The sequence below is a fragment of the Eucyclogobius newberryi genome, unplaced genomic scaffold, assembly GCF_026437365.1.
Source record: "Eucyclogobius newberryi isolate DKJ021-1_F unplaced genomic scaffold, fEucNew1.0.hap1 SCAF_5, whole genome shotgun sequence".
In the NCBI taxonomy this organism is placed as follows: domain Eukaryota; kingdom Metazoa; phylum Chordata; class Actinopteri; order Gobiiformes; family Gobiidae; genus Eucyclogobius; species Eucyclogobius newberryi.
This window is the reverse complement of record NW_027316167.1, coordinates 9,905,818-9,921,871: the sequence shown is the minus strand read 5'-3', so window position 1 is coordinate 9,921,871 and position 16,054 is coordinate 9,905,818. Positions and strand designations below refer to the sequence as shown.

The window sequence follows — 16,054 nt, the reverse complement described above, 5'->3', positions numbered from 1 at the left end:
CCTCTCACTGTCCTCTCACTGTTCTCTCACTGTCCTCTCACTGTCCTCTCACTGTCCTCTCACTGTCCACTCACTGTCCTCTCACTGTCCTCTCACTGTCCTCTCATTGTCCACTCACTGTCCTCTCACTCTCCTCTCACTGTCCTCTCACTGTCCACTCACTGTCCTCTCACTGTCCTCTCATTGTCCTCTCACTGTCCTCTCACTGTCCTCTCACTGTCCTCTCATTGTCCACTCACTGTCCTCTCACTCTCCTCTCACTGTCCTCTCACTGTCCACTCACTGTCCTCTCACTGTCCTCTCATTGTCCTCTCACTGTCCTCTCACTGTCCTCTCATTGTCCTCTCACTGTTCTCTCACTGTCCTCTCACTGTCCTCTCACTGTCCTCTCACTGTTCTCTCACTGTCCTCTCACTGTCCACTCACTGTCCTCTCACTGTCCTCTCATTGTCCTCTCACTGTCCTCTCACTGTCCACTCACTGTTCTCTCATTGTCCTCTCACTGTCCTCTCACTGTCCACTCACTGTCCTCTCACTGTCCTCTCACTGTCCACTCACTGTTCTCTCATTGTCCTCTCATTGTCCTCTCACTGTCCTCTCACTGTCCTCTCACTGTTCTCTCATAGTCCTCTCACTGTCCTCTCACTGTCCACTCACTGTTCTCTCATTGTCCTCTCACTGTCCACTCACTGTCCTCTCACTGTTCTCTCATTGTCCTCTCATTGTCCTCTCACTGTCCTCTCACTGTCCTCTCACTGTCCACTCACTGTCCTCTCACTGTCCTCTCATTGTCCTCTCACTGTCCTCTCACTGTCCACTCACTGTTCTCTCATTGTCCTCTCACTGTCCTCTCACTGTCCACTCACTGTCCTCTCACTGTCCTCTCACTGTCCACTCACTGTTCTCTCATTGTCCTCTCATTGTCCTCTCACTGTCCTCTCACTGTCCTCTCACTGTTCTCTCATAGTCCTCTCACTGTCCTCTCACTGTCCTCTCACTGTCCTCTCACTGTCCTCTCACTGTTCTCTCATTGTCCTCTCACTGTCCTCTCACTGTCCACTCACAGTTCTCTCATTGTCCTCTCACTGTCCTCTCACTGTCCACTGTTATAACCTGATTGGACAGAATCTAAAACACTTTATGCTGAGGCTCCTTCTTCTGATCAAGGGATTCTAAATATTCAAGAGGATTTTCACTCCATCCAACAAAACTGTGTTAATTTAAAATTATTAATGAATTCAAATAAAAGTAAATGTGATGCTGTTCTCCAAAAGACTCTCGACCCAAATATTAATATCATATTCTTACGCTTGACGGTCATAAGATTGAACACGTACTATTACAAATCTGGATCGATGATAAACTCTCCTCCAACAAACACAAGATCTGACAAATAATCTTAAAGTCAGATTGTCATTTTTGTTTAGAAATAAAATGTTTTTCCTTTTAATTGTAGAAAACATTTATCTCAGTTCTAGATGATGCTGATATTATATATATGCATTATATAGCAACAGTGTTATCACTCAGCTCTAAAGTTCAGCTCTAAGGTTCAGCTCTAAAGTTCAGCTCTAAGGTTCAGCTCTAAGGTTCAGCTCTAAAGTTCAGCTCTAAGGTTCAGCTCTAAGGCTCAGCTCTAAGGCTCAGCTCTAAGGTTCAGCTCTAAGGTTCAGCTCTAAGGTTCAGCTCTAAAGTTCAGCTCTAAGGTTCAGCTCTAAGGTTCAGCTCTAAGATTCAGCTCTAAGGTTCAGCTCTAAGGTTCAGTTCTAAGGTTCAGTTCTAAGGTTCAGCTCTAAAGTTCAGCTCTAAGGTTCAGCTCTAAGGTTCAGCTCTAAAGTTCAGCTCTAAGGTTCAGCTCTAAGGTTCAGCTCTAAGGTTCAGTTCTAAGGTTCAGCTCTGAGGTTCAGCTCTAAGGTTCAGCTCTAAGGTTCAGCTCTAAAGTTCAGCTCTAAGGTTCAGCTCTAAGGTTCAGCTCTAAGGTTCAGTTCTAAGGTTCAGTTCTAAGGTTCAGCTCTGAGGTTCAGCTCTAAGGTTCAGCTCTAAGGTTCAGTTCTAAGGTTCAGCTCTAATGTTCAGCTCTAAGGTTCAGTTCTAAGGTTTAGCTGTAAGGTTCAGTTCTAAGGTTCAGCTCTGAGGTTCAGCTCTGAGGTTCAGCTCTAAGGTTCAGCTCTAAGGTTCAGCTCTAAGGTTCAGCTCTAAGGTTCAGTTCTAAGGTTCAGCTCTAAGGTTCAGTTCTAAGGTTCAGCTCTAAGGTTCAGCTCTGAGGTTCAGTTCTAAGGTTCAGCTCTAAGGTTCAGTTCTAAGGTTCAGCTCTAAAGTTCAGCTCTAAGGTTCAGTTCTAAGGTTCAGCTCTAAGGTTCAGTTCTAAGGTTCAGCTCTAAGGTTCAGCTCTAAGGTTCAGTTCTAAGGTTCAGCTCTGAGGTTCAGCTCTAAGGTTCAGCTCTAAGGTTCAGTTCTAAGGTTCAGCTCTAAGGTTCAGTTCTAAGGTTCAGCTCTAAGGTTCAGTTCTAAGGTTCAGCTCTAAGGTTCAGCTCTAAGGTTCAGTTCTAAGGTTCAGCTCTAAGGTTCAGTTCTAAGGTTCAGCTCTAAGGTTCAGTTCTAAGGTTCAGCTGTAAGGTTCAGTTCTAAGGTTCAGCTCTAAAGTTCAGCTCTAAGGTTCAGTTCTAAGGTTCAGCTCTAAGGTTCAGTTCTAAGGTTCAGCTCTAAGGCTCAGCTCTAAGGTTCAGTTCTAAGGTTCAGCTCTAAGGTTCAGTTCTAAGGTTCAGCTCTAAGGCTCAGCTCTAAGGTTCAGCTCTGAGGTTCAGCTCTAAGGTTCAGCTCTAAGGTTCAGTTCTAAGGTTCAGCTCTAAGGTTCAGCTCTAAGGTTCAGTTCTAAGGTTCAGCTCTAAGGTTCAGCTCAGAGGTTCAGTTCTAAGGTTCAGCTCTAAGGTTCAGCTCTAAGGTTCATGACAGGAGAAGGAGACAGAACTCATCACGGTGAATTATACTCTAAAGTAGGATGTGATCATTGGAAACAAGAAGAGAAAAGCTCTGCCTTTTGTTTGTGTTTAAGGCTCGTTTGCATTTTGCCTGATTTTTTATCAAGTTTATTGCTCATCAGTTCAAGTATTCACCGTTTGACGTCTCAGGACATTTTTATCTTTCAATCCCATCGTATCAACTTTGCTCCGTGGAACAAAACACAGAGACTTTATGATGTATAGTAAATTAAATGTTATGCCTTTTAATGATTTTAAAGAACTGGTCAAGGACAACCCGCAGTGCTAATTCACTTGTTTTATATAATTTTATCTCATATTGTATGTGTAAATGTGTTTTCATGTATCGGTTCATTTTATTGAATGTTTTATTTGTGTTTTAGTATCCTGTTTTTGTTAGTTGTTTATTTTGTGTTGTGTTTTCACCAAAAACTTTTTTCTCATTGGAGTTTCCCTGTATAAATAAATAAATTTAAAAAAAAATGTAGACAGCCAAAAAACAAATGTTTCACCGATCCTGAATTTTGGGTAGATTTTTTGTTTGTTTTGTTTTCGTCATCGTTCAGGGGGTAAAAATTGGGGCGGTTTGTGGGAGAAAAATAATAATAACACATATAAAAATAATAACAATTAAATCTGCAAGCGGCGATAAAGGCCACGCCCTCCTTGTGACCTCGGGGTACGAGCCACTGCCAAAAGCACACCTGTAACCCCCCCGCCTACATCCCCCCTCCCTCACAAACAGTACAAACTTTAAAGTACTTCATTCAACATTTTCACCACCGCACGGTTCGAGATAGAGTTATGTTCAGTGTGATGTGGAGAATAACCGTGCCAAATATGAACTCTTAATGACGACATGTTTTCATCCTGTTTAAAATGCCTGTAAACCAAAACCCATGTAAGTCTATAGCAGTGTTTGTCAGGTTGCCACGGTGACATGCTTGCAGCTAGAGTTACGCCGCCATTGTTTTTTTGTTTAGAATGGCAAGACATGAAGATAAGTTTGTTATCTTCAGTTTGGAAGCAGGGCCACACCCCTTTCACGCCCCTTCCTTTGGCTACACTATTTAGGCGTCCAGGTCACACACATCAGCGTTCGTGACTTCATGCCCCTCCCCCCCTCTTCAAATTATCATTCTAATTCATGTCAGTTAACACTTTGCATCTTAGCTGGGGTTGTGGTCCTTGCGAGTGAAGGAAGTCTGTGCCAAATTTTATCAAGATCATTTTTTCATCCCTTTCAAAATGTTTGTAAACCAAAATGTATGTAAATCATAGACAATATTTGTCAGGTTGCCACGGTAACATCCAGGGACGGGACATTGAGAGAGTGGACTCATACAAGTACCTGGGTGTTCATCTGAACCACAAACTGGACTGGACTCATAACACAGAGGCACTGTACAGGAAGAGCCAGAGTCGGCTCTACCTCCTGAGGAGACTCAGGTCTTTTGGAGTGACAGGGCCACTCCTGAAGACCTTCTATCACTCTGTGGTGGCATCAGCTCCTGTAGGTGTGGCCTGCTGGAGCAGCAGCATCACAGAGAGGGAGAGGAAGAGGCTGGACAAAGTCATCAAGAAGTCCAGCTCCGTCCTGGGCTGTGCTCTGGACTCGGTGCAGGAGGTGGGGGGCAGGAGGGTCCTGGCTAAACTCTATGCTTGACCATGAGTGTCGCCCCCTGCAGGACACTCTGTCCACTCTGGAGAGCAGCTTCAGTGAGAGACTGATCCACCCTCGCTGTGTGAAGGAAAGGTTTCTCAGGTCTTTCCTTCCTGCTGCTGTCAGACTTTATAACAAACACTGTTAATACTGAACATGTGCAATACTGACCTAACCATGTGCAATTCCGTCATATGTGCAATTACTGTCGTGATCACATGCAATGGCATTTTTTTTTTTTTTTTTATTTATTTATTTATTAGTTTATTTATTTTTATCTTTATTATTTTTCCCCTCCATCCCTTGTTGGGAAATGGGAGGTTTTGTCTATGGGAGTTTTTATTTCTAGGAGATCTTCTATTGAGAGTGTTTTTCAAACTTCCTATAAGTGATCTGTTCTTTTCTTCTGTATCTACCTCTGTATCTACCTGCGTTGCATCAATGAAATTTCCCCATGTGGGACAATAAAGGAATATCTTATCTTATTCAATCATTGGCTTTTTTGATCAGAATGGTAAAAAAAATGTCTGTGCCAAATTGTATTTGTATATTAAGTATGTCTTCGTTCAAATGTTCAAGGTAGAGCCTTTGTAAAATATAGCTATATATGTTATACATCATTGCGTTCAGCTCATCATTTTGCACAAAATGTATATTCATTCCGGAAAATTGGACATCTCATGCCAGAGAAATACAAGTTTAACTCTTTAAAAAGGGCATTTTTTGTTAATGAGCTTGCCACGCCCATATTTGGAATTGTATTACATATCAAAATAATTACCTCTAATCGCACATGGCTGTACTTCATTTTGACACATTTTCAATTATTTTGACTGAAAATCCAAGGTGGAAAAAAATAAAGTATAAGATGTAATATTTTGAAAAAAATAATGGGCTCCGCCCACAATGGCCAACTCCCTGTGGGGTTTAGGGTGGGGTCATAGTATAATTTTTTACTCGTCTGACATGAGGTCTTTATGTACCAAGTTTCATAAGTCTGCGATGAAGGCGATTAAGGCCTGTCATTGCCCTAATGTATTTTGAAAGGTGGCGCTAGTGAGTCATTTTGCATCATTTTTACCTGATCCTAAATTTTGTGTCGAACTTTTTTTAGTTTTTATTCACGTTCAGGGGGTCAAAATTGGGGTGGTTTGAAGGAGAACATTTTTTAAAATGTATAAAAAATAATGGAAACTTTTTTTAAAACAATTTTTTCCTTTATTAAAACTTGAGCTAGAGTCACGTGATTTTGTCACATGGTGCCCGCTCACAAATGAACCCGTTATAAATGTTTTCAGTGGTCTAAGACAAACAGATTGTCTTTTATTAATTTTTAAATATTAAATTTGGAGAAGGCGCTAGTGAGCCATTTTATTAGTTGGCTACATTTGTATATCCATTTGCATGTTCAGCTTGCAGCTGTTTAGGAAACGTAGATTTTTTTTTTTATTTCCAAAAATTGTGATTTGTTTAAAATTCACAATGACCAAATCCGAAGGTGTATCAGTGTTTTCAATGAAAACTGTAGGAGAAGAAGCCAAAAGTACGACGAGTTGGACTTTTGTCAGCGCCGTGTATGGCCAAGTTCCTGTATGATTTAGGGCGGGGTCATAATATAACGTCCTCACATGAACTATTTTTTGTAATGAGCGACTGCGACTTTTTGGGCGTCGGGCTCCCATTGGCCCCATGTTAATAGATTTTTGAGGCGGCGCTTTTAAGCCTTCTGTATTTTTGATTCCACTCACTAGCATATCCATCCTTGTTTACTACTCGATTTTTGAATTTTTTTCAAGCCCCCATAAACAATTTTAATGGAAAAAAATAACATTAGCTTATATTGTAGAGATGCAAAAGCGGTTTACGTCAAAATGACAACATGGTTGGAATTTGGGAAACAAGCACAGCTCACTTTGAATAGTCAAATGCATTTGAATAGTCAAATCTTGCAGATTGACAACAAAGTAGTTAAACTTTGACTAAACTCTAAGCCAAACTAGACAACATCCACAGGTGAAAAAATAAAAAAAATATGTCATCGGTGATGTAAATGTTATATTTTCACATTAACAGCGGTCTTGCCTCTGAAAAGCACAGCTGATGCTGCCACAGTGTCGTATGTCGTATATTAAGTCATCTGCAGTGTTTGACGTGACGGTCCTATCCGCCCCGTCATTTCCCCAGTTCTCTCACGGCCCCAGAGTGCCGGGCCCCGAGGCGTGCGGTGAATTCTTGGCGTTTGTGGATCGCCTGGTTAACTGCATCATGGCCTGTCACTTCCCCAAACTGTTTCCCTGCTGCCCGGACACTTTTCCCGCTGTAGATCGTTCCCACACTCACCTGCTGCTGCTGTTGCTGCCTCCGGTGGCCAACCAGAGGCACTACCGAGGCGCAGTTTAAAGCGTGAGTTGCCGCGCTTGGTCTGGTCACGTGACCAGAGGACTCGACCATTGTTTTTATTGTGTGTTTTTGTTATGTATGATTGTTTCATTAGTTATTAATGTCTGAGCCAAATGGAGGGCTATAGGGATTTCATTCAAAGTTAAAGGAGCAATATGAATATTTGATTTATACATTTTTGTGTTTCACCCCTATCTTTGGTTAATTGGTTTGCCCAGGGGAGGGGCTGGGGGTTTAAATGGGAGCTCTGCTCATTGTTGGGGGGAGCAGCCGGACATCAAGAGGGATGAGAGCCATGCAGCTAGAGCCGTCTAGCTCCGAGTCACTAAAGGAGCCAGAAAGTGAAATGCAAGATGAAACTAGAGGAGGGAGAAAGAAAAGGAATAAAGTGGCTCAAACAAATCAGAGCCGTTTACAGTTGGCATGGTTGCCGTGACTATATATGACGGCATGTTTAAGGATCCACATGTTGTTGGGAAGTTTGTTGAAGAAAAGCTAGGCAGGTTTAGAGCTGTTCGAGTTACCAGAAGTGGCATGGTGGTTATCGATTGTGCTTCTAAGAAACAACGAGATAAAGCTCTGAAAATGTATGTTTTTGGTAACTTTTTGAGTGTCTGATATTTCCTGATTTCAGGAAAAACAAAGAATAAAGGTGTAATTAGTGGTGTACCAGTGGATATTGACGAGGAGGAGTTTCTGGTTGTTCCTGGGGCGTGTGGTGCTCAGAGACTGATTCAGTTTGTGGCAGAAACATCAGAAGAGAGTACATAATTGTGCATAACCTTTGAGGGGGATTTACCACAACAAGTGTTCCTAGATTATGTTTGTTACAGGGTGAGACGTTTCTCCTGAGGTGCTTCTCATGCCAGGAGTATGGACATGTAGCTGCTGTGTGTAAAGGAGTGTGAAAGTGTGGAAGCTGTGGAGGATCTGAGTGTGAGAGTGTGAGAGTGGACAGTGTGTGAATGAAGATGTGATAGTGTGGATGTTTTTTAATCAAATTGGCCAGCAGGTGTCACTCCACTCAGTATAAAACCCCCCTCTACTACTTCTTTCTCTGCTACTCCCACTTCCGCCTCAGATTGGGTTGTTGTCCACGCCCCTGTTCTCCTGTCCTAAGGTAGTTTCTGCATTTTCCGCTTCAATCATTTAACTCTACTGCTACTAATGTATGTTTTACTCTAGTGCAGTGGTGAGGCTCACGCCCCATGACACGCCGTGCTATGGGAAACTCCTGGATTGTGCTTTGGCGACTGGTAGTTTTGGAATCTGGGGTCCCGTGTGTGTGTAGCCGGCTGAACTAGCCACGTCCGCTGCCCGTCGAGGCTGCGCAGCAGAAGTTTCCCAGCGGTAGGTGAAAGGAAAGATGCATCTTAGGCCCGTCTGATCTGCTCCATCTTTAAAACTAAATCTTTACCTTTTAGGTCATGGGGGATGGGACAAGCATGTTCTGCCACCGTCTTGACATTCAGGGATGAATTTTTGGACAATGCTCAGCAAAAATGGGATTGTATTTATGGACAACAATGAATGTCCATTTTATGTCCATTTTACTGAGACCTGTGTTTTTCTTTTCGTATTAAGGAACTTATCGTTCATAAAAACAAAGAACTAATTTATAAATGAATCATATTCTGTATTAAAAATGTGCCTCTTGTCAACAACGAATCTGTGCGTCTTTCTTTTAATGGTTTCAATATGGTCCTGGGCCCATTAATGCCCAGGTGGTGTTGTTGGTCCTCTGATTGGGTTTTAACAGTAACAGCTAAAGTTAAAACACCGGGACATGCCACAAAGACATGGACCCCAAATGTCTGCATTGCTCTGGAGGACATCGGTCTGGAGCTCAGGAGTACACGAGACAGAAAAGGGAAGAGGAAGTTAACCGGGTGAGAATGGAGGATCGGGTTTCTTATGCAGAAGCTGTTAAAACTGTAAAGAAGCAAACAGAGACAAAACAATCGGATACAAACCAGCTGAAGTACAGCCAGATTCACCATTTCTAATGACTGAGAAGCAGAGTTTCCAAGCTTTTATAGCAGTTGTGATCGTGAAAATTTGTGGAGTTGAACGATACATCTGAACGGGTCAAGGTGATAGTGGATGCTGCAAATGATTTTTAGGTGTAGGGAATGTGACCGGGGAGGAATTAGAGAGAATTGCACTGGAGGGATTTGTGTAGAACAGTGGATAAAGGGGAAATTAGGGTAGAGTAGGGTTTTTAGGGGGCACAATACACTTTAAGTCACTGTGAATACAAAGTACAAAGAAGTAATACAAGTTCCAGATGGTGGCGGTAATGCATGTTTTAAATGTTTGCCAACCGCCATAAAACCCCATGAGAAGAAGAAGAAGAATGTTGGAGGGAGCGCCAAGGAGAGCGTGTCTGCTGTGAGACCCTGTTGTTGCTGTAAGTGTTCTGATCCTGTACATACTTTGTTTGTCGTCATTTGCTCACTGTTAATATTCTACCACTGCTTTGGAGACTGAGTGTGAATAAAAATCACCTCATAAATGTTTTGACTGAGCCATCTTTTTTTCTCGGAAGCTAAAACGAACCAGTGACATATCCCAATGTAAATATATGAAGTCAAGGCTTAACAAATGTCTACTATCTTATCATATTATGACCTGCTTTAAACCACATACAACATACAGATGTATGATTGTGTATGTCAGAATTCAGGTTAACTGTTGTGTTTTTAATAACAATTTGCAGTGACAATTTGAACAGTTTGGAAAGTTTTGGGAAAATGTATATGGAAAGGTATTCCATGTGCTTCTGTACATGGATCAAAAACATCATATATTATATTAATAGGATTAGGCAAAATAACTGTTCATCTTTAGCCTGAACCTTTTCTGTCTGTAAAATGTTTGCTTTTTGCACCTGTATTATAAACTTTATACATTTATAACCTCAACTAGATTAATAATTACACATGTCAGCAACTTCTTTTATAGGTTACAAAAAGCTTGGACAGTCCACTCTTCTGGTCTTAGTAGATTTTATTATTATTAGATTTTTTGCAAAAAAATGTACAACATTTAAAAAAATTAACACATTTTTTAATGTAACAGTAAAGTCAAGTTAGAACCTTTCAGTTTATCTAAGGGCTATATTTGAAATGTACAAAATGTACAATTGTGACAATTAAGACTTCTTTACTTGAGGCTTGTTGCCTTGTGAACTCAGTGTTGTTTCGGTGCTTGTTCTTGAGGCTTTATTTGTCTTTAACACGGCCATCACAAACCACACGAGGATGAACAAACCTGTGGAAAAAAAACAGAATCACAAGGAAATGACCATGAAATTATACAAATATCAGTGACAAAACAGCAGGTATAAAAAGGTAACACAGATGCAGATACACATTGCAGCTTTAGCAGGAACAAACAGGCCATTATGATCTCATTTGAATTGAAGGGGAAGTTTTTGAATGAATATCCATGACACACCTTGTAGAGGATTCAGGATGGAAAAGGCGTAGAGTCCAACAATGGTGAGTTTGCCGAAAGAGAAAAAGATCAGGCCCCAGGTGGTACCAAGCAAAGTCATGACCCCCAACAGGGTGCAGATGTCCTTCTTAGTTCGGTCACAATCATTCGGCCCAAACTAACAACAAATTAAAAGAATAATGAATGCACCTCTGGCTTTATTCTTAAAAAAATGTCAATATATTTGTTCTCACCTGATTGCTCTTGCTCTTGCGCATTCTCAACATATTTCTGACAGTCACCGTTAACAGGCTCAAGTTGAAGAGGAACACCAGACCAAACAGCCCCATTACAGTCACTACTTTAACCACGTCATCGCGAATGAAGCAGCTGAAATATAGTCATAATAATGATAATAATGTGAGCTTATTCATTTTACTGAAAAGATGAAAAAACTACAAAATATATGTACATTTTTGTCATTTTATTATATTTTTTTCTTTTTTTTAGTTTTGGTCATTTTAAAATACAACTTAACACACTATTACAAAATTCAGATATCACTTACATAGAAGTGGAATTAGTCTGGTCCATAGACACAGAGCCGTACACGTCTCTGTTTACGATGGCCACGATCGACACGACCACCACAGGAACGCCTATGGATGAAGATGTCTGAGTGTATGAGTTCATTTGTTTTCCAATGTTTAAAATGATGTAAAATGCACATTTATTCATGCATGTTTGAGTAATCTTGTTTTGTGGGGCGTTTGTGGCTTGAGTGCTCAGACTGTCCTCCCTGGAGTCATGCCATGTCCCAGCCTGCTTCAAGTCGTCCATCATCGTCCCTGTCCCCAAGAAGCCCCGGATAATGACCACAGACCTGTGGCACTGACGTCTGTCGTCTTGAAGTCATTTAAACACCTGGTCTTGCCCCACCTCATGCACCTACGCCAGGATCCTGTTTGTGGACTTCAGCTCTGCATTCAACACCATCCTCCTGCTCTGCTCCAGGACAAGCTCTCCCAGCACAGGAAGTCAATGAACCTGCTTCTATTATGAAGCCAATGTCTATTATTATTGCACTCTACGAATGAATAAAAATCCAAATAATGATCTACGTGTGTGTTTTTCTCTCTATTTCGTAATAGCCAATGAATATGGTTTTATTCCTATTCTCAGTACATAAGTAGAGAAAATGGACTCATGTTTCTAATCTTACCCCATCCCACGATGCTGACTTTGAGCAGGTAATGCTTGACATAGATGTTGAACACTTTGACCAGGAGAAGATAGAGATGGAATCCTTCTACGGCCATCCAGCAGAAGGAGGTGAGCAGAGAGAAGTGCAGAGCAATGGCCAGGTAGAAGCAGAACCACGGGGAAGGCCAAGAGAAGCTCCAGATTCCCATGGCTGTATTTGGGAGGAAGTGCAGGTTGAGCAGGAGCAGTGCAATGGCAAGGTTCACGTGGATCGTCATGGAGACGTCTGCTCTGATGTTTCTGTGAAGCGGAGCAGTGAAAGAAAAGAGCACATGTGACAGTAAAGATCACTGTACTATACCCAATGTTGGGAAGAAGCTGCTGCGTAGAGTAACTCCAGTACAGTTACCCTTTACTTTGATAGTATTCAGAATAAAGTAACTTATGTGTCACAATATAAAGTACAAGGTGGGATTTGATTTATGATGCTTTGACCCGCGTTAGCATGAAAACACAGCTCCTGCTTCTGTGCATGAGGGTTTTTCAGCCTCTAAATAGTTATGATTAAATGCATAACAAATAGTGTAACAAACAAAGCTTTTTTTTTAAATCTTATGTTGCATTTTTACACCTACTATGAGAGCATCCAAGTACTCGGAATACAGTACTCTGATTGGACCATGTAACAGAATATATTACAAAACACAGGTATTCCGTCATAAAATATAATTTAACAGTATTCATTGCATCATAGGCCAAACCTGTTTGTGATGAAGAGCACAACAGCAACAACGAGGGCACAAAAGGAAATGCTGCAGCCGATAAATGTGATGTAAGTCAGATTTTCTTGATCTTCTGGTGAGACTTGAGTGGTTTCCTTATTGGATATCTGACAGGACATTAACATATATTTATGTTTAAATAAGTTTGATATCAATATTAAACTAAAGATTACTTATTGCTCAAAAATAATATATCATACCATTAGCACAGCAAAAAAGGTGAGATGGTCACAGGAGCAGACCACATGACTTTGCCCAGGCTCCCACAGGGTCAAACAGCCATCAGTGTCTAACGCTGGTCAAATGGACATTTAAATGAGTCGGTCAGTAAACATAGAACAATGTACAGAAGGTTATGAAGGTAAAGTTGTACAATGTATATGTGATATATGTTTCTAAATTAGGGCACTAACTTTGAGTTGAGTCATTCAGAAACACACACTGGGGACTGTGGGTTTTCTGAAAAGACAATGTTGATATTTCAATAACAAAAATACATAATTTAATACATGACGTGTATTTATTATACCATTGAGTCTGAGGTGACATTCATGCTGATGTTGACTCTTTCTTGTAGCCCGGATACGTGGTGGTCCTTCACACTCAAGCCCACCAGTCTATTATTGCTCAGGTAGACTTCACTCGAGTTCAACAACACACTCTGAGAAGTAAAGAAGTCTGAGTAGTTACGAAGTTCAAGATAAAATATACATAAACATGACTTACTGCAGCTTTCTGAGGTAAAGAAACCACAATGAAAGCCAATTGGTGGAATCCATTAACAGGCAGTTCCTTTGGTAATTGAACAGTTACAATAGTATTTGGAATCCACTCTGTTGATACCTACATGAGACAGAAAAGTTGTATTTAATTACTGTGTTACTGTGTTGCATGACCCCAAAGGACTTGTTTTGCAAAATAAAGCTTACCTGGCTCTTATTGGCAAACAAACTTAAACCTATAAAATCTACCGGTTGTGGGGACCGGGGTTTTCGGTAAAGATAAGCAACAAAATCGCCCACAGCGTACTGCTCGGGTTCTTTTATATATGTCTTTAGCAATGCCATCTCAAAGTCTTGCAACACCCTATGTAAAATAACAACAATAGTCAAATACATTTGTCTTACTCGACAACATAATATTCTGTATTAAGATTGTGGAACTAGAATGTTACCAAAAGTCTGCTGACATACCTTATTCTGCCATCTTCCAAATACCTGCTAGTATTCTTCATGCAGTCTAGGGTCTCTGGAACGTTTTAGAGACATATTTGACCTTTTATTTGTAGCTATTATTGCATTAATACTGTACATTATCAAGACGTTGGTAAAACTTTATAATAATGGTCCATGAACAATCATGAATTCATCATTATTCATGATGATACTCTGTAATATGTATATAATCCGCACACTTTAAGTACATATGACAGGTTAGTCTACACATTTCATTGAAATATTTAATATTCGACTACAAATGTGACTTCACCATGACATCATCATGAGTTCACCATTAAATACTCATTTACCCATCATTGTAACATGTTAACTAATGAGAGATACTCCGGCCCATATCACACCTTCAAAATAAAACAAAACAGATCGGCCAAATTAAGTGTGTATTAATAATGCCTCTTGGCTTAGAAATGTATATATTTGGAAAAATGTAATTCAATTTTTCAAAATATGTTAAAGACATATATGTTTAACAGAGAAAACAACTTACGGTTATCTTGTGGACAAAGCTGGGACTTTGGCACATTCACACTCAGGATGCAGAACAAGAACCAGATCATCCTGCTGTTTCAGACAAAAAATCTAAATATGTTGAAAAGCAATTGTAACAAATTAATGCATTCTTTCAACTAAACTCACCTACCTTAAAAAGTCGCCAAATGTTGATTGTAATATCTAGTTTGTGAGTCGACCGAAAAGCAAGAGCAACTGAGAAAACTTTCTATTCCAAACAGACATATACGAATGAACATGCAAATGTTACAGTTGAACATGTCAGAGAGCACTCTGACTGATATATAAATGTTCTGTATTTCCTGCTTTCTGAATTAAAAAATGACATCATTCCTACTCCAGGCAGAAAACAAAAGCTATATTTAGAGATGTAACTTTACCAAACAGCAGAGGGCGGTAACAGATCAGCACAGCAGCACCGATCAGGCCTGTTTTACATCTGCTTGTGAAACTGGAGTGTGACTCTGTGAAATAGTTTATAGTCCGGCCAGATAGGAACAGAAATCACATCAATAAGTTATAATACAGGCCATACGTCACTATGGCAACCTACTGTAACCAGCCTCCGGTTACGGCTGCCATGACGTGTCGGACAATTCTTCAAATTCTTCTTTTTTCATCATAATTTTGTGACAAATGTTTTGATGATTTGACTTTTCTTGTATTTGGCCTTGTAATGACCATGTTCTGCCAAACTAATGTTGATTCCTTCTTCTCTTCTAGTGATGGATGTGAAGTAAACAGAATGATCAACGGTGGTCTCCATTTGGTGGACATAGTTTAATGAAATACAAACCATTGAAGTGTTTTAGGGTGATTGCTCATAATTTGGAGAAAGATGTCCTGAAAGACACAGGAACAGTCCTTCCTGAAGATGTGAGACAGGTTCTGCTCTGGCAATGTTCAAATCTAAGATAAAAACAGTTTTGTTTAGCTGTGCATGTGACTGAAATGATTTGAACTCTTCTCTTTTATGTCTTAAACTGTTTTGTAATTTCTGTCATGTCTTTGTGAAGAGCTTTGCATTGCCTTGTGTACGAATTGTGCTCTACACCATTAACCTGACACTCCACTTCATCTTGCAGCATCTGGACTCCCCGGGAACCGATGCCAGGATCCTGGTTGTGGACTTCAGCTGCTTTCAACACCATCCTCCCTGCTCTGCTCCAGGACAAACTCTCCCAGCTCAACGTGCCTGACTCCACCTGCAGGGGGAGCTCTGACTTCCTGAAGGAGGCAAGAAGAATGTCTAAGACACTCGAGACTATCAGCACAGGAGCTCCACAGCGCTGTGTACTTTCCCCACTGCTCTTCTCCCTGTAACACAAACCATCAGCCACGACTCTGTAAAACTGATCAAGTTTTACACCACCCTCATCGGGCTCATCTCGGACGAGGGATGAGTCTGTCTACAGGAGGGAGGTGGACCGGCTCTTGTCCTGGTGCAGCCGGGTAACAACCTGGAGTTCAACACCAGAAGACAGTGGAGATGATCGTGGACTTCAGGAAGGTCACAGCCCCCCTTCACTATTACAGACTCCCCCGTCACCACTGTAGATTCCTCCTGCTTTCTCGGCACCACCATCACCCAGGACCTCAAGTGGGAGCTCACCATCAGCTCCCTTAACAAGAAGGGCCAGCAGAGGATGTACTTCCTGCTGCAGCTGAGGAAAGCCAAGCTGCCAGTGTAGAGAGTGTGAGAGAGTGTGGGGGCGCCCCAGGGCACTGTCCTCGCACCCTATTCTCTTCACCCTCTACACTGCAGACCTCAGACACGACACGGACACCTGTGTCCTGCAGAAGTTCTCTGACGACTCTGCCATCATCGGACTCATCACGGAC

At 41.2% G+C, this 16,054-nt stretch overlaps 1 protein-coding gene across 1 annotated transcript; it reads right to left on the bottom strand.

Annotated features, from left to right (window-relative positions):
* Positions 1–10,703: 10,703 nt before the first annotated feature.
* On the bottom strand, positions 10,704–13,331 carry LOC140380698 (adhesion G-protein coupled receptor G1-like). The gene is made up of 8 exons (XM_072464615.1): positions 13,191–13,331; positions 12,994–13,125; positions 12,878–12,923; positions 12,665–12,759; positions 12,444–12,571; positions 11,702–11,982; positions 11,048–11,138; positions 10,704–10,869 (listed from the first exon to the last, which is right to left on the bottom strand). The coding sequence occupies exons 2-8, from the start codon at positions 13,015–13,017 to the stop codon at positions 10,704–10,706; spliced, it is 831 nt and encodes a 276-aa protein (XP_072320716.1). The 5' UTR covers positions 13,018–13,125; positions 13,191–13,331.
* Between the last annotated feature and the right edge of the window lie 2,723 nt (positions 13,332–16,054).

Coding starts and splice junctions, on each gene's coding strand:
- LOC140380698 (XM_072464615.1), bottom strand. CDS start 13,017: ATGAATGTCACCTCAGACTCAATG. Junction 12,572..12,664: donor CCTTTTTTGCTGTGCTAATG/GTATGATATATT, acceptor ATGTCCTGTCAG/ATATCCAATAAGGAAACCAC. Junction 11,139..11,701: donor AGTCAGCATCGTGGGATGGG/GTAAGATTAGAA, acceptor CTTCATCCATAG/GCGTTCCTGTGGTGGTCGTG.